We start from the raw sequence: 22,082 nt of genomic DNA, 5'->3' as shown, positions 1-22,082 counted from the left end.
TCCAACCGACACTTGATGTTTATATCGCAGATTCTGTGGGTAATGGACTCGGAAGATTTACAATTCTTGAATGAAACATTACTAGACAATAAGCTGGATCATTGTGATTTCTCAAGACAGTTCTTGTGAGTATTTAGGAGACTTCAGCTTAGATGCTACTTCTGAAGCTACTGCTTCTAGTCTTGTTCAAATTCAAAGCCTTCCTATGATTTTTTTTAGTTCTTACCAAACGTATCTTGTATACTTTTTCTGTAACTATAAATACTCTGGACTGTAAACACTCTGGTTTCCTTCAGGATTGGCGAACTTACAGTGCGAAGAACTGTGTGTTCAACAGCCAATAGTGATGCCGAAAAACTTGTGAAGATACGTGGATTAATCAGCTTTTTCAATTATTAGAATTACTTTTGTTTTATTTACGAGAAAATCGCATCATTGGCATATAATTGCTTGATTTAACCCAGAGAGTTTGAAATTACACTTGGAACGAGCCTAATCTAACCTAACTCGACCTTCAGGTTTAGGCAAATATTTACAGAATGACAGTCTATCGTTTTTTGTCCAGCTATAACTTATTGAAATAAGAAAAAACTTGTTAGAGACACTTTTCACTTTGTTTTTTGTTACTGGCAATTGAATTAAAAAAGCTCGAAATATTATTAAACTTTTTCAAGCTATAAACAATTTTCAAATATTTTAAGTCTTCAATGTTTTGTTTCAGTGCTGGGAAAACTGCGAATTGCTACAATCGAACTTCCAAGTTTGGGGGGCTATGTGCGAGGAAAAAGAAATATGTGTAAGTATTTGCGATAAAGTTTAATGCCTCCTTTTTTTTTGAAACAGTTTTGGAGGAGCTTGATAACTCCAGAACTTTCTTGATTTCTGTCGGGCAGTTAAGTGTCCCTTTGAGGTTAGTTTTCATATCAAATTGAGGGTGTGTAATAGAAGTATTCACTAGAAACGTGGTTCGAATAGAGAGTTTTGTGTCTCCTACTTAAAAAATTTACGAGGCTGGTGTGAAATAGATGGGTGGATGTTATTTAATATCGCGCCAAGATTTTTGGATGAGGTTTTAGAGGTTAGTCTTCAGATCATTCTGAATTGGGATTTCAGGAGGATTCTTGGAAACTTCTTAGCCATGGTTATCTGCAGATTCGTTTGCAGTGATTCCAATATGCGATGGAAGCTAGACCGTTATATTTTAAGAGCAACGTCTAAATTCCAGAATATTTCTACGTGAATATATTTAATCAAAATACAACAAACCGTTCAAAATCAAGTTTATTTAGTTGTATGATTCGGTCGTTAAAAAAATAAAATATCTGTTTATATTTCGGACCGAGCTTGTTTATGTATACATCCGAATAAGTCGCTTAGTCACTCCGAATATTTAATTTGAATCGGAATGTTGTAAGTACCCACGTTGAAAATTCGTTACAGGTAAATTTAACAGAAATATAATACGTACATTGTATAAGCTTTGCGTATAATAGAGCATTCACACTCGATGTCTATAATGAGGAATTGTCGTATGATGAGATCTGTACATATTTGAATCATTTTGATTTTATTCCATCGTTTTAATTATAGGCCAGTACGTGATTTGTAGTGGACGAAGTTAACTTGTCGATAGAATTGCTGGTACGTTCATAATAATTCATTTTCACGACTGTCTGTTGTTACAGTTAAGACTTGTGTGGTTCACTAAAACTATTTTACTTCCATTTGGTTTTTGGCCCAATCTTCTATAAACCAGAAGATGGGAAGGAAAGATAGACCTACTTTAAGAGAAGAAAACTGCTCTTCAATGTAATAAAATAAATATTTCAAAAAAGGAATATAAAACCAACAAAAAATATCGATGAAATATAAAGAAAACTTCAAATCTACACTATCGTTAATAGTTTTTGAAGCTCCCGAATCCAACACGCCCAGTATTTCTCTACCAAAAATTTCAATTTTCAAATAAGGATGTGTATTAACCTCAGAGTGATCTAAAATAAATTATTGCACTTACATTCATAGCATTTCAAAAACCTAATCGGATTCTTCATTCAACATAAACAAATATTAAAATGAAAATAAATAATCAGGTTCAAATTTGATTTTGTACAAAAAAGAAGACCAAATGGTCAATGTTGAGTAAATTATACATCCACAGCTGGACCAATCACAATTAAATTAGTACTTGATTTCATTTGACAAATCGATTGAATCGATAACTGGAAAATCGATTACAAGATCGTTATATTTCATTTTAATAATGGAAAAGTCCATCATAACAAATCAACAAAACATTTATTACACTACTCACGATAAATTTGAGGTTAAGGACTTTTTCTATTTATCCTTATTGACTATTCGATTAGTATCGAAAGTAGCAAAGAAAAAGTAGTAAATGAAGTATAACATCAAGTGAAGAGAATAAATAGAAAAAAGGGCATCAATAGAAAGCATTGTTGGTTGAAAGAGACGTTTTGTACAAGGAAAAAATGAAAAAGCAACCAAATAGAGATGACTGTTGGTACTACAAACTTTGTGATGAAGATGAACAAAAAGATGCGGGGCTGTATACAGTTTGCTTCATCTATGTTCACAAAGAATGCGCAGGTCTTGTCAGAAATGATAAAATTCAGTTTGTTCAGACTGTTCGTAATAATTTTAGGTTAGAGTTTGAAAAAATTTCCCTCTTCCCTTAAAGGAACCGAAAAATGTTTATTTTAGCTTTGAAAATCCTTTTTGAAATCTTTGTTATTATTAGAGTTATATAATTTTGGTTTTATTTGCGTTTGAGTTGTTATAAAGATTGGAGAATCGTTTTTTATCAATAAAAATAAGAAATGATTTGATTTCTATTAGAATTATCGATGAGCATAAAAACAATACACAAAAAAGTCGATTTTTTCTGTATTTTGTGGACCTTCTTTTATATTATATAAAATTTTGGAATATTCGTAATCGAAAATTCGGTATTTCTTCAACGAAACAATTGTCTATAGTTTAATTGTTCTTTGAATAGATTTCTCGTATCTGTAGGGAACAGTCCTAGAAGAGTAGATTTGTCTGCGGAAGACTTGTTCTCCTATATATGCATGCAATGGATCTTATTTGCTGAAGGCTATATAATCCTTGAATGATCTCTGTGTATGCCAGAAGCGTAACATTATAAGTTTATAAATGCGTTAATGGAACATTAAACTTTCAACTTCCAATTATTGATTGATATTTCGTCTTTTATAAACGTTAATCTAATAGGTCAGACGCTTTTACATGCTTTGGATTGTTATAAACATTGTTCAATACTTATAGTAGTTTCTTTGATAAATACTTTTTGCTAATCTGCACAACAAGTAAATATGCTAAACAATAAGAAATTGTATTATAGAAACGTGTGCTAATTAGCTCTGTAATGCTATTAAAACTCCCTTAAGGGATATTTTCATTACTCTAAGCGCTAAAACAAAAAGTTTTTAAAAATCTGAGAAGCAAACATACAAATAACTAAATAAAGCCACAAATGATTGTGCATTTTTTTCAATTGTAAAATATCGAGCCCTTAACTATTTCTGAAGTGGAGTAGGTAGATAAAGGTCGTGCTTCTGCTGGAGCTACCTACCTCGTAGATCACAACAATTGACTTACCGTTTGAATATTGATTCAACTGTAACTATTTTTTTGACATTGACGTTTTATCAATTACATAATCAAAAGGTCTGATCCTTTTAAATTTGAATTTAACCCAAGAGGTTATGGGCCCAGATTTACGCCAACTGTAGGAGTTGAATACATGGACGTGCCTTAATCAAGTTTGTTTTTTGAACTGTTACTATTTGATCATGAGCACGTTAGAATCATTTGATTTTAAGGCTTCTATTGAGAAGCTGGAGGATCAAAGCAACTGGTCTCTGAACTGGGAAGCCTTAAAAAGGATCTTTATATACTTGAAGGGGACTTCACATTATGGTCTGTTGTACTGTGGAGGTGTAACCTTGGAGTTAAAGGGCTTCAATGATACCGATTATGCCAACTACTCTGAAACCCGACGCTGCAGATCTGGATTTGTTACTACTGGTGGTGGAGCTACCGTTACATGGATGAGTCGCAAGCAACCAATCGTGGCATTGAGCACAACTGAAGCTTAAAATGTGGCTGCAAGTGAAAACACGAAGGAAGTCGTGTGGCTGATTAGGTTGCTGAACTAAATAACAAGTCTGTCTCGGTTACCAACGTTACTTGTTGATAATCTTGAACCCATAGTTTCTTCACCGGACTAAGCACATAGAGGTGCGCTTCCACTTCATACGGAAAAAAGTCATTAATGAGCAAATCAAGCTGGAACACGTTTCAAGTCATCATCAACTTGCCGATATGTTCTCAACTAATAAGAAATCTATTGGAGTCTTGTGTTTGGGGGAAGGTGTTGGAGCTACCTACCTCGTACTTGGTCAAAAACAACAACAATTGACTTTCAATTACATTGTCAAAAGTTGTAGTCCTTTTTTAATTTGAATTTAACCCGAGAACTTCGCGTTCCTAGCGCGCTTACGAATTAGGCAAACGGATTCAAAGATGAATATGGAAGGAAGATTCAACATTTTCAATCTTTTAAAGAAGTACTGAAAGTGAAATTGAGTAAATATATAACAGAAGTTTGAAGATTCGATCAAATTGAGTCACACCATTCGTACCCTAGGAAGGAAGGGTAGTCCAGATATTGTTTCTATGGAAATTGAAGATGAAAATTACACAAACAATAAGTGTATGGGATAACAATGATGTTGATAAAAAAAAACGTAACAAAAAGGTTGTCCTTATACTCACAAGAATATTGTGAACCACAAATAGAATAACTGGTCTTTAACTTTAACCTTATTGTATCCTTTTTCGTACTGCACTGGCGGAAGGCGTTCGAATGTGTGGAGTGTGAACGGAAATTCGATAGGGAAGTTTAAATATTGATAGTTAAGTTGTAAAATTGGATCTGTCTAAGTTAAGTTACTAATTCGCTTATTGAGAAATGTCTAAATGAAAATATGAAGCTTACATCTTTTGATCAATTAGATCTGAAGTATATTAATTGCTCAGATTTTGAAGTAAGATTGTATATTCAGAGAAGATACGGATTTAACTTCATTGAAAAGTTTTCCTTGTATTTCGTTTCTAAACGAATTACAAATTTATTCGTACATGATTAATTATGTTTTACTTTGAGCGTTTCAAAACTTTTGAAGAAAGGTAATGGTATAATGTATCAAAAAATGAAAATGAAAGACTGTCACGAAGTGAAACTGTCAACTGTCAACATTGAAGTGGCTAAAGTCACATTTAAGGAAGTTGAAGTTGTCTACTCCAGAGCGTTCCGAAAGTGTTTTGCAGTACGGAACTGTCAACTGTCACTTTCACTACATGGAACACTCAAAACGCAACTTTCGGTATGTAAATGAATACAGAACGAACAACCTTCAGATGGCGTCGTCTAAAAATGTATTTTTATATGACTTAAACCCAGGGCCGGATTAAGCTAGGGGCTTGGGGGGGCTATAGCCCCGGGCCCCAGGTCCAAGAGGGCCCCATCATTTGGAAATCTTCTGTATTTTTTGATGTGTTGATACCACAAATCTAACGTATTGATATTATTTTGTGAATTTTTCGGGGTTTTCGAAATCCTTAAGTCACTATTTTAGCCCCGGACCTCAAAAATCTTAATCCGGCCCTGCTTAAACCGTATAGATGCAGAGATATAACCGAGGGGAAACTATTTCTTGATTTGAAAGCTTACGACAAAGCATATGAAAGCTATTTCGAAAGATATCTTCACGAAATTCTTCCTGTCATAGACAGTACTAAAATTTTTCTTGACCTCTTTTATAAACAGCCAGAGCTATATCAGGGGATGCAGTGGTTATTCGTCTTGATTTAATCATTATTTTATCAGAAATTCACTAAACAAGTGCCCAATTATACCTAATTAACTAAGAATATATTCGTGAAAGTTAACTGTCAAACTTCATGTTTTTGGCCTAAATAAACACGATTATACTTAAAATTAAGTTGTATTTATATTGGTTAGAAAAGAATATACTTTTCTTCATTTTCCAAGCTCATTACATTTTTTTTTGTTCCAGTTTCCGGGTTGTCAAGAAGCTTGTCGTTTCCACGCAATGGCGGCAGCTCGTTCGCATCAAACAGAACCCGTAATCCACACCAAAGGCGAAGGGGTTATTAGAGTAACGGGAGCTCTTGCGAGATGGCCACGACCATCTTCAGTAGACGCCTCCACTCCTCTAGTTTACGTAGTAATGAGGAAAGCCCAAAACGGACCGTGGCGACAAATTATACAAACACTCGATCATACGACTCGAGTGCCTGTCAATTCGGATCGAGGAGACGCTATGCTAAGAGTTCTCGTCGTAGATCCCCAGGGATTAGTGACGATATACAGTCCCGATGAGGCTTACGTCCGCGAAAATAAGAAAAAGAAAAAAACTATTAATACAGAAATAAAAGCGACCACTAGCAGAACAACTCCAGAAACAGCCTGGATCCTTAGAGAAATATCCCTTATCCACCAGAAAGTTCTGGTTATCGGTGAAATCGCTTGGGAACCGAAAGCGAATCATGGTGTGTATTTGGTGACTTGGGAAGTGGACGGAGGAGGTTTGAAAGGAAATTTATTCACCGATTCGACCTGCGTGACCCTCTCTCTATGGCCCGACACGATTTATCATATCCAAGTGGAATTGGTGTCACGTATTCCCGGTGTAGAGAACATCAAATCTGAAATGATGGATTTGGATACAGGACGCGCGCAGAAAGTTTCAACAGACGAAACGGATCTTAATATCACCGACGAAGATGATACGAATTCGCCTTTGCTGTCGGTGTTGTTCAGTGCCGTGCGCGGTGAAAAAACAAAAAATAGGTACCATTATTTGGAAATTGTACTGGGAGGATGTACGGGCGTCGTACTATTTTGTGTTGTGCTGGTGTTGATAGTCTACAGGAGTAAAAGGAGAAGAGGTATGGCGATGCACAACATCATCACAGGATCGACTTCCGTTAGAAGTAAAAAATTGGTTGAAGACTTTCCATTTTATAAAGGTGAGTTAATTATATACGTAAATTTTACAGATGTCTCTAAAATGTCATAAATCAAAGTAACAACTATCTTGAGCTACCAGACAGAGCTTCGTTTTGTGGGATTTCATATTCAAAACAAAAAAATTTTCTTCAGGAAGCTTTTCCGCTTCTAAATTTTGATTTTGAACTACATTTTGTTCCTTTGGAAAGTCGCTTACATATTTCTTATCCATTTTGAATTTTCTGTCCAATTTTCGCCAACTGACTCCCAGTTTTGCGTGAGGCGCTTCAACCAAAACTTTTTTTTGGTATTTCTTGCTTTGATCCCGACTTTTTGGATATTCCCATTCTTTTACTTGCTTAACTGTCTTAAATTGTACATATGTCTCTAAAATGTCATAAATTAAAATAACAACTATCTTGAGTTATCAGACAGAGTTTCTTTTTGTGGGATTTCATATCCAAAACAAAAAATTTTGATTTTTGTTTCATTAGTTGTTTCTCAGAATATTTGGGTGTCGATTTTTTTTATTTTCGCACTACATTTTGTTCCTTTAGAAAGTTGCTTACATATTTCTTATCCATTTTGAATTTTCTGTTCAATTTTCGCAAACTGACTCCCAGTTTTGCGTGAGGCGCTTCAACCAAAACTTTTTTTTGGTATTTCTTGCTTTGATCCTGACTTTTTGGATATTCCCATTCTTATAAAGTGTCTTATACTTGCTGAACTGTCTAAAATTGTACAGATGTCTCTAAAATGTCATAAATTAAAATAACATCTATCTTGAGTTATCAGACAGAGCTTCTTTTTGTGGGATTTCATATCCAAAACAAAAAATTTTGATTTTTGTTTCATTAGTTGTTTCTCAGAATATTTGGGTGTCGATTTTTTTTACATTTTGCTCCTTTAGAAAGTTGCTTACACATTTCTTATCCATTTTGAATTTTCTGCTCAATATTCGCTAACTGACTCCCAGTTTTGCGTGAGGCGCTTTAACCAAAACTTTTTTTTGGTATTTCTTGCTTTGCTGCGTGATCCTGACTTTTTGGACTTTATAAGAATAGGAATATTCTTATAAAGTGTCTTTTACTTGCTTAACTGTCTTAAATTGTACGGATGTTTTGTCCCCACAGCTTTATTTTAAAACTTTTATTCCATATTGAATATATATATGAGACATTTGAAAACGATTAGTTTTCCATAAAAAATTTCCTTATTTCAGATCTACAGCCAATAGTAACAGTGATAGGCACTCCGGGGGTTCATCAAGGTGCCGAAATTCCCAAAGTTAGCTACGAATACCCACCGGTGACTTCTCCAACGAACCAAAGTAAAAAAACTGTGCAAGTGTGACATCTCTGTAAAAGATTTTAAAATTATCGATGCGCGAATGACTGGCTTATGTTCCTAAGACTGACTAAGGTGAGGTGAAAGGATTCGCGCGATGAACTGACTGATTAGCGAATACTTTTTTTTTAAACGCAATCTCAATGTATAAATTTGTGTGTATAAAAACTAGTCCAAATCAAAAAAAAAGTTAAGATATTTTAAATGGAAATAAATCGATTTTGTATCCAGTTATTGTATTTAAAGCTTTAAAGTCTTGTAACTCTTGACGAAGATGATGGAAAACAAAACTTAAAAGTACTGCCCAAGCAATATACTTATCCCAAAACAAAATCCATCGCTGAAGGCAGATCCGGAAGGCTTCTTGTGGAAAGACTGTTCTCTGAGCTTTTAGCGCCCAAAATCTGGCGACTTCGAGTCCTTTTTTCCGATTGGGGTTTACGGTTGTTCTTTTACAATCGAATAAACTAAATACCATGAATTCGATTGATGAAATTTTAAAGACAAATTCCCAACTAAGTTACGATTGGTCAATCACCTGGTTGAGCAAAGCATATTGAGGTTTAATTACCGTTCTTCATTGGACTCATTACTTCGAATGAACGTGAATAAATCAATAGAATACGAGAAGACCCCTGCTGCTCTGATATATCTTCTTCATAAAAACTTAAGGCGTCGAAGGGATATAAAAAGTACATTCAGAAAATCAGCCATCATGTTGGATTCAAGCGCTTAACTCTCCCCGGACTTATGTTTGAGCATGGTTGATGACAAATCTAGGAATGAATACCGTGTAGTCAGAAAAAATAGAATAGAACGGCCTGACAGACTGCTATTAGTCTTTTATGAATATTTTTGTTACATGGATTTGATTGCAGTATCAAGAAATGAGGCTCTGAACAAAATAAAAACTGAACCATTATCATTATTTTGTCACGATGGAAAGAACCAAAAGAAACGTCAAAAAAAGTTTCCAATTTTCACAGATTGAAGCTTTAAATACAAGCTACTTAATGATTTTTTTTTAATTAGATGTTGTAAATTATGCGGATATTTAAATTATGTTGACTGTGTTATTTTGTATTACTTATTTATTTAAACAATTTGCGGTATCGGTAAATTTACTAAAATTTATTCACTTTAATATACTTTCAAAATCACTTTCCGAGCATTTTATTGAGACTTATAGTACGGGAAGCAAAGTCAAAATTTTACCAGAAGTATTAGCTGAGAATTGGCACACATTGAAGCATTTTGAGAAAAAAAATTAGAAATTAGGATGACGAATGGTAAACAAAACTGAGTTTAAAATGAGAAAATGCTTTTTTTGTTATATTTCAAACACTTGAAGGGAAACTGTTCTTATAAAATGACAACTTGAGTTCAAAATGAGTTCTTCAGTTCTTCTGTTGTAAAAAGTTGTGAGATCCATGAAGTACCAAGTCGATTGATTTATTCAGGGACCTTCTGTCTCAAGTTATCAAGAAATTAGCTAATCTAACATCTTATAGTGATCACATGTTGTTAGATTAGTTAGTTTCGTAATAACTTGAGACAGAAGTTTCTTTGAGTAGGTTTTGTTTTTGTTGGCATCTCATTTCTTTTTGTAGATAGACCTTTTTTCCTTTCCAGTACCCTAAACTCCTTAATTTTTCCGGTATTAATTTTTGAGCTTCAGCTACAGTTTCTCTTAAAGCCCATTCCCTGTCACTAAGGGTTTTTCTCGGAGGCTTTGTTGTCACAATTTCTTATAAGTCCGGTCGCTTCTTAGTCTATTGTATTCACAAATTGAGGATTCTTGCAGTTTAGTACCTTCCAAAGTCGACATTAATTAGATATAACTCACGAAAATGCCACGTAAGCTTAACCGGATGTAAATACTGCGGAACCGATATCCATCAGTGCAACGGGACTTTAAAGTACTTAAAACGTATCAAAATATTTTAAAATTAACGTTCAAATCGACAGTAAATCGATGAGTAAGCCTTTCAGTCGTCAAACTAATATAGCAATCGAAATAATAAACGAAAATATCAAACTTATAGGTAAGATTTCGAGGCACATCTACAAAACTGGATTGAATTGCAAAATATTTTAGTGTATTCAAAATTTGAAGCTTCAATTTCTACTAGAAGTGCCTCAGAGTTTTGATGACGGTCTATAAAATTTGAAATATATTCAAATTCGGTTCTAGTTTAATCCACAACGAAGTTATAGGGGCATTGCTACCCTTTTTGGCGAATAATTAGCCCTGATGTAAGATTGCTTTCTTATTTTCCCGTTGCTGTTAGTTTAAAATCATAGTAAAGACAAACATCAAAGTACGTTGTGTTTTTGAATCTCTTCAATTCATTTTCCAATCAAATTTTTTTGGAAATTCCACCGTAGTAGTGTTTTTTTTTATTAGATTTGAATAAGAAAGAGTATGGATCAGGAAAGGGTACCAAAAGAATTGCATTCAACTTGTCTTCGGTTAATCTTTTGATATGAAAAAGAAAAACCTGGAATTTTAATAAAATAACAAAATTTTCACGCTTAGACCCTGAGGTTAGAATTGATACATTTAATTTTCATATTAAAAACGTATTAAAGATTATTTTCAACTATTATATTGATAATAATCAATCGAAATCTGTGTTTAGATTTACCGATACCACTAAAAATTATTTCAAATCCATTGTATTATATTTAATGTGTATATAATTTTTCAAAATAATTTTCTGGAATCTATTAGAAGTAACAGAAGTAAATTTATTGTGAATATTACAAAACATGTACTTGTCTTCATCAAAAAGTTCAGTCAATGTATAGATGTTGACAACTCTTACTTTAGCTTAATTTATTTAGGTTAGTATACCCGGTGCTTTGGTGATTCATGTCAAGTACAAATAATAAAAAGAAAACAACAATTTTGTGTAATGAAATCTTTGCCAATTAGTATTGTTATGGGACTGTGGCAATCAAACACCAAAGCGTTCGTTATTTAACATAAACTAATTACTATGAGTTCGTCCTGCAGAGGAGCAACTCCTTTATCAGGAACAACTCCAAAAAACCTTCCTCCTATAACAAATTTACCTTATCTTACTTTAAAATTATCCAAAGAATTTTCTTTTTTAACTACTTGCATCCTTTAAACTCACGAAATGAGTCTTGGTCAGTAGAGGCGGCTCCCAACGTCTACTACAAAATGTATGTGACTCTAGTAACTTTTATTTTGGCTATGTATCAAATCAAAGTTTTGGCCAGTATAGGAGACGTTTTGATATTAGTTTTAACATAATTCCCGATACATAACTCAGATTGAGGATACTAAATTAGAGGTATCAGAATTCTCTGAAGAGATACAACAAGATTGAAACCGGTCAGGGGTTAACCATCAAAGATGTCGACATAGACAAAAAGGACGATTTAGATGTTTTTTGTATGTAACTTTATATTCCTCACTCCATTCAACAGGAAACTAGTTTTCTCTTTCGAGGTACAACAAATTATCAAAATTTATTATGAAAAAGATAGAATGATTCATTTTATTTGGAAAAAACTTGATATAATTCCAAAAACATCGGTATGTATTTAAATTTCATTTGTATATAGTTAATTGTATTATAATTATTATCTATTATATAAGTTATTTTTCTATTGACCATCGTCTTCATCAGATTTCGAAACTGAAAATGTAAATATTATTATTATAATGATCATCAGTGGACATATAATGTTTTATTTCTTCGTATTTTCACCATAGATCCACCACAAACCTTTCCTGATATCCTTTTTAAAATCCGACACTAAAAAATCCGACTTTTGGTGATACAGATTCAGAACTAGTTTGTATGTGAAAATCAGTTATAAAATTAGCAGTTTTTGTTTCCAAATGCGTTGAATTAACAGCCGCGGTTCATAAGTATCGCCTCCACTCGATTTTATTTATTTCATCCATCAGATGCCCACGAAAGTCTGCTAAACGTACTATTCTGAATACTGAATACACTGTTTACACCACCACCACCCCAACAGTCATGATTACACTGTCTGACGCGCGTTTCAATAACCAATTTATCATCTTCAGAGACTGAAGGTAAATTCGGTAAACTGAAGATGATAACTTGGTTATCGAAACGCGCGTAAGACAATGTAAAAATAGTGTGTTCACGATGAATATCACTAACAATTCCAGAAATATTTTGAGATGCCACAAAACTAAAGAAGTTAAAGCTGGCCATACTTCTAACTTCTGCCATTTTCTTTATAAATTTTCATAACTTTAATATAATCCTAAATCAACGTCTTATAATTTTCTATCAAGTACTCGAAGGAAATTATTTAAGCCGCTTAATTAATTTTCTATAAACAAAATTTCTTCCAGATAAATTAAACTAAATTTGCTATACAAAGAATATGCTTGGAACAGCTGATTTAATTGCTCATTTCCTTTAAACTTTCAAAAAATTAGTAACGAAGTTAAAAAGTAAACAATAAACTGAAGAAGCTTTGTAAGACTTCCGAGACGTTCTTTGAATCATCAATAGTAACGTGAAGCATGTAGAGTGAGATTGTAAAAAATACAATCGGCTGCAAGTCAAAGGAGATTCAAAAGATTGAAATAATAATTGATGATTGTATGTTAAGTGCTTTGCAAACGTTAACCAGTGTGTTATCGTGAAATTTATATTATAAAAAGAATGTATTTAATTTACTGTCTCTACTCGAGACAACTCTACCAAAATTCACCCCATTAGATGGTCCCTTTCGTGTCAATCTTGGATATTTGGTGTAATCTTCAGAATTTTATTAAAACTAAAACTTTTATTCCGATTTCCAAAATCAAAGGCTTTAGTAGCGGATACTTCCTCATCTAAAATCCAGTAAACGACGATGCTTGGGATCTGATTTTGATTAACATACAGCGGAAAATTTTCCTCAAAATGTCCTCAAACTATATACTTTAAACAGAACAATTCAACAACTTATTTATACTCTTTTGCAACTAAAAGAAGAATGTATCCGCTGTCTAAACTCGAGAAGACTCTACCAAAATTCACCCCATTAGATGGTAACTTTCATGTCTTCATTCTTTTACTTCTTGGTGCTGGTTGTGATTAAACTGACTGTCAATTTTGGATACGTGGCGGACTCTTCAGAATTTTATTAAAGCTAAACAAAAATTTCCATCCGATTTTCAAAACCAAAGGCTTTAGTAGCGGATACTTCCTCATATAAAACCCAGGAAACGACGATGCTTTGGATCTGATTTTGATTAACATACAGCGGAAAATTTTCCTCAAAATGTCCTCATACTATATACTTTAAACAGAACAATTCAACAACTTATTTATGCTCTTTTACAACTAAAAGAAGAATGTATCCGCTGTCTAAACTCGAGAAGACTCTACCAAAATTCATCCCATTATATGATTCCTTTCGTTTCTTCGTTCGTCCACTTCTTGGTGCTGGTTGTAATTGAACTGTCTGTCAATCTTGGATACGTAGCGAAATCTTCAGAATTTCATTAAAACTAAACAAAAATTTTCATTCCGATTTCCAAAATCAAAGGCTTTAGTAGCGGATACTTCCTCATCTAAAATCCAGTAAACGACGATGCTTGGGATCTGATTTTGATTAACATACAGCGGAAAATTTTCCTCAAAATGTCCTCAAACTATATACTTTAAACAGAACAATTCAACAACTTATTTATACTCTTTTGCAACTAAAAGAAGAATGTATCCGCTGTCTAAACTCGAGAAGACTCTACCAAAATTCACCCCATTAGATGGTCCCTTTCATGTCTTCGTTCTTTTACTTCTTGGTGCTGGTTGTGATTCAACTGACTGTCAATTTTGGATACGTGGCGGACTCTTCAGAATTTTATTAAAGCTAAACAAAAATTTCCATCCGATTTTCAAAACCAAAGGCTTTAGTAGCGGATACTTCCTCATATAAAACCCAGGAAACGACGATGCTTTGGATCAGATTTTGATTAACATACAGCGGAAAATTTTCCTCAAAATGTCCTCATACTATATACTTTAAACAGAACAATTCAACAACTTATTTATGCTCTTTTGCAACTAAAAGAAGAATGTATCCGCTGTAACTCGAGAAGACTCTACCAAAATTCATCCCATTATATGATTCCTTTCGTTTCTTCGTTCGTCCACTTCTTGGTGCTGGTTGTAATTGAACTGTCTGTCAATCTTGGATACGTAGCGAAATCTTCAGAATTTCATTAAAACTAAACAAAAATTTTCATTCCGATTTCCAAAATCAAAGGCTTTAGTAGCGGATACTTCCTCATCTGAAACCCAGGAAACGACGATGCTTTGGATCAGATTTTGATTAACATACAGCGGAAAATTTTCCTCAAAATGTCCTCATACTATATACTTTAAACAGAACAATTCAACAACTTATTTATGCTCTTTTATAACTAAAAGAAGAATGTATCCGCTGTCTAAACTCGAGAAGACTCTACCAAAATTCACTCCATTATATGATTCCTTTCGTGTCTTCGTTCATCCACTTCTTGGTGCTGGTTGTGATTCAACTGACTGTCAATTTTGGATACGTGGCGGAATCTTCAGAATTTCATTAAAACTAAACAAAAATGTTCATTCCGATTTCCAAAATCTAAAGGCTTTAGTAGCGGATACTTCCTCATCTAAAACCCAGTAAACGACGATGCTTTGGATCAGATTTTGATTAACATCCAACGAAAAATTTTCCTCAAAATGTCCTCATACTATATACTTTAAACAGAACAATTCAACAACTTGCAACTAAAAGAAGAATGTATCCGCTGTCTAAACTCGAGAAGACTCTACCAAAATTCAACCCATTATATGATTCCTTTCGTGTCTTCGTTCATCCACTTCTTGGTGCTGGTTGTGATTCAACTGACTGTCAATTTTGGATACGTGGCGGAATCTTCAGAATTTCATTAAAACTAAACAAAAATGTTCATTCCGATTTCCAAAATCTAAAGGCTTTAGTAGCGGATACTTCCTCATCTGAAACCCAGGAAACGACGATGCTTTGGATCAGATTTTGATTAACATCCAACGAAAAATTTTTCTATTCCTATGTTAATATATATCGCAAAGATCTCTGGAATATCAGGTTTATTGATTTCATTCTAAATTAGATTTAAATCAACTTTACGAGCTGGTCTAACAAACTGCGTGCTTAGAACCTCATCAAGACTAGCAGTAATCGGAAACGTGTATGAAGATTGCGTCTTCTCCAAGAAGTCTTCGTTATTCTGAACGAGGACATTATTATCTAGACCAGCCTCTTTCTATTGTTGAAATAAAGATTTTCTCAATATTTCGCAGACCGCAGCCTTCTGGTACATAACAAAAAATATGCTGATAGTGAATGAAGGAATAACAAACGAAGAAAAAGCCGGAAATGATTCCAAATTACCCTAATTTTATGCTCTGTGATGTTTTTCATATCTCCTCGACGATTCTAGTAACTCAACATACTTCGTTGTAACAGAATGAAAATACAAACTTAAATTTAGCAATTTGTAAAAATGACATTTCCGAAAACACTGTGGGTGGTCTCAAAAACGACGCTAAGCGCCAGCGTCGACAACGTGTCGCGATGTCGTTTATTAAAAGCAATATGCGGTTTTCACGTCGTAATCTTTTGTTTCCGTTCCACGAATATGTCAACTAAAAAGAATGACGTGATTTTAAGTGAATAATTACAAATACTTTCCGCAAATATGTTGAAGTTTTAATGGTGTTTTCACTGTACTTTCAAGTCAAATAAACAGTTGAAAGCTAATTGAAGAAAGAAGAAATTACCGTAGATTAACTTAACGTCAGTCACTAACAGCGAACATATTTTGACAATAGGAACACATTTATACGTCACTTTCGTGTATGGAGCTTCCCTTGGCGAAGGGTTGTAAGTCAACTTACCAACTTTCTCAAAACATCCTATATTCCTTAAGTTTCAAGTACCAGACGGCCACAACCTCAGAAGGTTTCATAAAAACCCATCAAGTCATCGTTATAATAAAGTAAGAAAAGGAGAAGGAATCAAAAACATTACATAGATCCTAGATCTACATCAATGGAAGAGATTTGATGACACCAATTGGTTCCAAAAGTTCCATTGAGCTGAGAAGAGTTCCTGGTATACTCACTGGATACTGTCTCGTAAACTACCATCTAGTAAGCATCTGAAAAACTCCCAACAAATCTTGTAGATACTGCAAGGAATCAAGATCACTTCTTTTGTGAATACGACACTATCCGTAGAGTACACAATCGATCGCGAGTGTTAGCCATTTAGATTCACATCTAGCCCATCTGGTCTAATCAAATACTTCACAGGATATTACTATTTCTTGGTAGCAATATCGTTTTCTACAAATAAGTCGTCATCTTTAACTATTTTCTTAATTTCTTAACTAATACCATGGATATAGTACAAATAATCTGGAAAACAAGTCATCAAAATCTGAATTGTTTCTACGTAGAAAAAACCTTTATAGTTACGTCTATATACGAGACACATCCAAATAAAAAAAAAAATGTAAAATACCCTAGGTATATACCAAAATAAAATATAACACGACCGCGGAAATTTACGTTACAAACCTCGCGAGGTTACAACCAACAAAAGTTTTTCAATTCAATATGTGCACGTTCCCATATTTTCACGTTAAAGCACTTGGAACTTTTTATGTTTCACTTTCCTTTCGTTGTTACTAAAACTCTCTGCTGGTTCATTTCGATTTAATGGATTTTCAGTTGATATTAACTAAGAGGAAATCGCCGCCCAAATCTTCGGGGTATTCGAAAACATATTTTCAATAATGAAAAATGTTCGAGCATATTGGTAATTGTATAAAAACTATCGATAGCAAAAGAACGGTGACACCGCAAGTGATAAGTGACGAAAATCTGTCAGAAAACAAGTTGAAACATACAATTTGGACAAAAAAGAGAGAGAGAATGTGAAACAACTTTAACTAGATTTAGTTCATCTACAAAAGTGGATTAACGTCTGTTGTGTACAGTCAATATTAAGGTGATCTTTTAGTAATTTTTTTCGTGCTAGTTCTCTGCCTAAGACTAAGAATCACTACTTATCTTTTTTTTGATATATTAGGCTAAAAGAACTAAATATGAAATTATCTACATCATCATCAAAACACATTCAACACGGTTCGTAGTTCAATACTTTGGGCGTGCGAAACAAATATACAATTTTTGCACTATATTAATCATCGATTATTTCATTCGCCAGCTACAAGTGCACTGATTTTATGTGCACGCGGATCAGGATAAGATTCAAACGTCGCTCTAGACTGTTGCGGGAGGAGGCTAGATAACTGACCAATCAGACCTACTATTCCCATGTGTAATGAACTATGATTGGAGGGGGAAATAAATTTTGGATACCATTTGTATATCTGCACTTATTGACGGAAAGGAGCCATCACAAATAATAGGAAATCTGGAAGGTTTATTGATAGGTTTGATGATTTTGTTTACATATTCTTCTACCAAATAACAATTTTACGTAGAAAATGTTATTTAAATATGTAAAAAATAAACCCAGAGTCTCTAGAAAATCCCCAAGTCCTTGCTTAGTTATTTTGTTTTAAGGTTTTTACTTCTTTAGCTATTTTATCATAATCTTTGCGTCGTGTCGGACATTCGATTGACAAAAATTACTCATTATCTCACTTATTTTTATAGATTTGAGCAAATTTTATAGTCTAGAGGATTCGGTTACAACTCTCAAATATCCTGGGAACATAAACTCTTTTATGTGGTGGAAAAAGTTTTTGAAAAAGAGATACTAACTTCTCATCAACTTTGTCGTCCAGAATTAGTATTAAATTTAAAACTGCCAATGTATAATTACGACCTTAATCCTATTCAATTTCGTGGGCGCTATAATAGATGACCACCCCTTGAAATAATGGTATAAATCGCGTTCCAAAAAGGGAAATTACTTTTTTAAATCATTCTATCCAAGATAACAATAATACAAATAATAATAATAGAAAAAGTTATAAATTGATGTATAATTCACTTTTGTTGATAAATTTTTTTTTAGATCTCTTCTGAATAAAAATTGGATTTTAAAACATGTAAAAAATTGAATTTTTGACCTATTATGGTCTTTATAATTTTGATTTAGCAACAAAAACTTTTGGAAAGGTATATAAGAAATAAGAAATTCCAATAATATATATAATTTGCTTAATTGCTAATAGAGATTCTATATTTCCATTTACGTTTTGAAATAATTCCGAAAATTAAAATTCAAAACTAGAAGCAGACATCCGGCATTTGAATATTACCGGAAAGTGTTAAAAAACCTCTAGAGAATTGAAGTTTCGAGATGTTGGAAGTTTTAGGATCTCAAAGTTCAAAGGGAACTCATAAATATGAACAGATTTGCCTTGAACGTCTTCCTATTAGTTCGACCCGCGACCTTACTAAACGATGACCTTTGACATCTAACGATCGGAGATATATACGAAGTTAGCAAGGACTGAACTGTTTCTATTCCTTAGGTCTTTAATGTCAACTAGGACTGTCGAAAACTAATTTTTGTAACATCTGTTGAGATAAAATACAAACCAGTGACGGTACACGTATTTTTCGAAGAATATTTTTCACTGGGTATCCAAATAGATGTAGAAAAAGTTTTCAAAAAATATTATATCGTGGGGTGAGTACCTTTTTTTGAAACAGCTGAATTATAGTTACCTGGATGTAGTATTGACTCCTGGTCTGGAGTCTTCACCTCATTTGGTCCACCACTACGATGCTGGTCTCCACTAAATTATGGCAATTTACTTGAGCCAAACACAGTCGCAATTTCCTACACACTTTGATTGACATTCGCATGAATACTAGCTGCCAGCTCTGCTCTAACATTGCTCACCCCCATTCTGCTAGTAACTGCACCCTGCTCAGAATCTGACACCACACTAGAGCCCAGTAGGACACCCCTAAACTACCATGTGTTAACATTGAAACAGTGTAAGACATTCTCAGATGAAGACAGACCTCTCAGTGTGTTCAACTTGCTATCACTACATTTAAGGGCATCTTACCGAACTGTGAAAGGTTTCTCTTAAGAGTAGCAAGGGCCTTATCTTTCCGTGATCTCTTGTTATCTTCAGGGCTTTGATATTCTTCGTCTGTATTCTCTTGACATAAGATACAAGAGACCAGTCTATTTAGACCAGAGATGACAGATCCTGATGCTACATATTTAGACTTATACGACTTAAAATCTAGAACCTGAGCTGTCTTCTTGAGCCAAGTTTATCAATATACACTTAGAAATATTAATGAAATTACGCGTTTCATCGATTACAGGGTGTTCCCTCTGATCGGTAGGTAACCCGACAACCCATAACATTGAGGGGCTAAGTTTTGGCCATCATCATATTATGACAACCTAAAATAAGATTTTTATCCAGTGGGGCTATGTCTGCAGCAACATATATGTCAATTTAAGCGACTTTCAAATTGCTCCTTGGTGGGTAGACATGCCTATGTATTACATCCCAGTCGTGGGACCGGAGTTACCAACAGGTTAGCCCGAATTTAGTTATTGGGATTATTTTATTATAAATTTAAATGACATTGTTGCCCATATATTTGTCATCAAATCTAAAAATATCCAACAATATTAGAAATCAATAGATATTAGATAACTATTGAATAATGTATTTATAAATAAAACTAAAGTTTCGGTCATAAATATTCGCGTTTCAATCTACTAGATTATGTAAGATGGGATTGGAAAAAGATTCATTGCCTGTCCGAAAATTAAACAAGAAAAAAAGACTATTTAATCAACCCGAATTAAGTTCTCAAGCAATAGCCTGTCAATAAATCAAAGCACGCAAGTCATTTAAATATTAATAGTCTAATTTCCATAAGCAACCATTATGAAACAATTCGAATTATACCGAAAATAATTATATCTTTTTGGATGTCTGAACGGACATTTTGAAAATAAGTAATGCATTTACAGGATGGTTAAAAAATTTATTCAAAAAATAGTTGGAGTTTTCTATCATTTTGTGTTTTATAGCTTCGTTGTTTCATGGCATTTCTAATTCTTAAGATTCTTATCCAATACTTATCCAATCTTTTTTCAAGATTGAGGTTTCGTGTTTCACAGGTTTGATATTTCATGAAATTCCAAACTTCTATTGCTAAAATTCTTATCCAATTGAAATCCATTGAGATTCTGATAATAATTTCCATGAAATCTTTTCCCAAAATGATGGTTTATCAGATTTTTCGAAAATGATATTTCAGAAGAAAGTATCAAAAAAGATCTGCGGATCCCTTACTTTGAAATTACTTTTTTAAAGAATTTGAAAACGTGTATGAAACGAAATTTGAAAGGATAGTTATAAATTTCCTTTTTTATGATTAAGGTTTCGTGTTTCACAGCTCTAATCTTTCATGAAATTCAAAACTTCTATTGTTAAGATTCTTATCCAATTGAAATCCATTGAGATTCTGATAATAATTTCCATGAAATCTTTTCCCAAAATGATGGTTTATCAGATTTTTTGAAAATGATATTTCAGAAGAAAGTATCAAAAAAGATCTGCGGATCCCTTACTATGAAATTACTTTTTTAAAGAATTTGAAAACGTGTATGAAACGAAATTTGAAAGGATAGTTATAAATTTCCTTTTTTATGATTAAGGTTTCGTGTTTCACAGCTTTAATCTTTCATGAAATTCCAAACTTCTATTGTTAAGATTCTTATCCAATTGAAATCCATTGAGATTCTGATAATAATTTCCATGAAATATTTTCCCAAAATGATGGTTTATCAGATTTTTCGAAAATGATATTTCAGAAGAAAGTATCAAAAAAGATCTGCGGATCCCTTACTTTGAAATTACTTTTTTAAAGAATTTGAAAACGTGTATGAAACGAAATTTGAAAGGATAGTTATAAATTTCCTTTTTTATGATTAAGGTTTCGTGTTTCACAGCTCTAATCTTTCATGAAATTCAAAACTTCTATTGTTAAGATTCTTATCCAATTGAAATCCATTGAGATTCTGATAATAATTTCCATGAAATCTTTTCCCAAAATGATGGTGTATCGGATTTTTCGAAAATTGTATTTTAGAAGAAGGTATCAATAACGATCTGCGGATCCCTCACTTTGAAATTACTTTTTTAAAGACTTTGAAAACGTGTCTAAAACGAAAGTTGAGAATAGTTGTAAAGTTCTTTTTTTAAAGATTAAGGTTTGAAGTGGTGGGTCAGATTTTTTCAAAGTAATTGTTCACAAGAAAGTAATCAACAATATTTGCGGATCCCACACTTTCAAATTATTCTTTATAGACTGAAAATATAATTTAAATCCCAAATAATCATATACAAACCTGGAGTTAATTTAGTTAATGGAACGATCCTCATCTCATCAATTCCATCGAATAGAACTATCTTCTATAGTTGAAAATAGACGAATAGATTTTATATCCAGGATGTCTTAGATAAGTAAAATTTGTATCTCGAATTACGATCAGGATTGGAGATAATACCATATGGTTTCGTTTTAAGCTTGTAGTTTCAAAATTCCTTCTTCACAATCTTTTATTCACGTTGCTTGTGAGTGAACCGCAA

General features: G+C 33.3%; 1 protein-coding gene across 1 annotated transcript in view; it reads left to right on the top strand.

Moving 5' to 3' along the window:
* The window catches only part of LOC130445054 (uncharacterized), a 187,569-nt gene extending 175,429 nt beyond the window's left edge, over positions 1 to 12,140 (top strand). The window contains exons 3-5 of the mRNA XM_056780541.1: positions 722 to 796; positions 6,126 to 7,101; positions 8,304 to 12,140. Of these exons, the coding sequence (XP_056636519.1) occupies positions 722 to 796; positions 6,126 to 7,101; positions 8,304 to 8,434 (1,182 nt within the window). The 3' untranslated portion in view covers positions 8,435 to 12,140. The remainder of the gene's footprint in view (positions 1 to 721; positions 797 to 6,125; positions 7,102 to 8,303) is intronic.
* Positions 12,141 to 22,082: the final 9,942 nt, after the last annotated feature.

Source organism: Diorhabda sublineata, chromosome 6 (genome assembly GCF_026230105.1).
Source record: "Diorhabda sublineata isolate icDioSubl1.1 chromosome 6, icDioSubl1.1, whole genome shotgun sequence".
NCBI lineage: Eukaryota > Metazoa > Arthropoda > Insecta > Coleoptera > Chrysomelidae > Diorhabda > Diorhabda sublineata.
The sequence above is the reverse complement of the archived record's forward strand: the minus strand, read 5'-3'. Positions and strand labels throughout refer to the sequence as shown.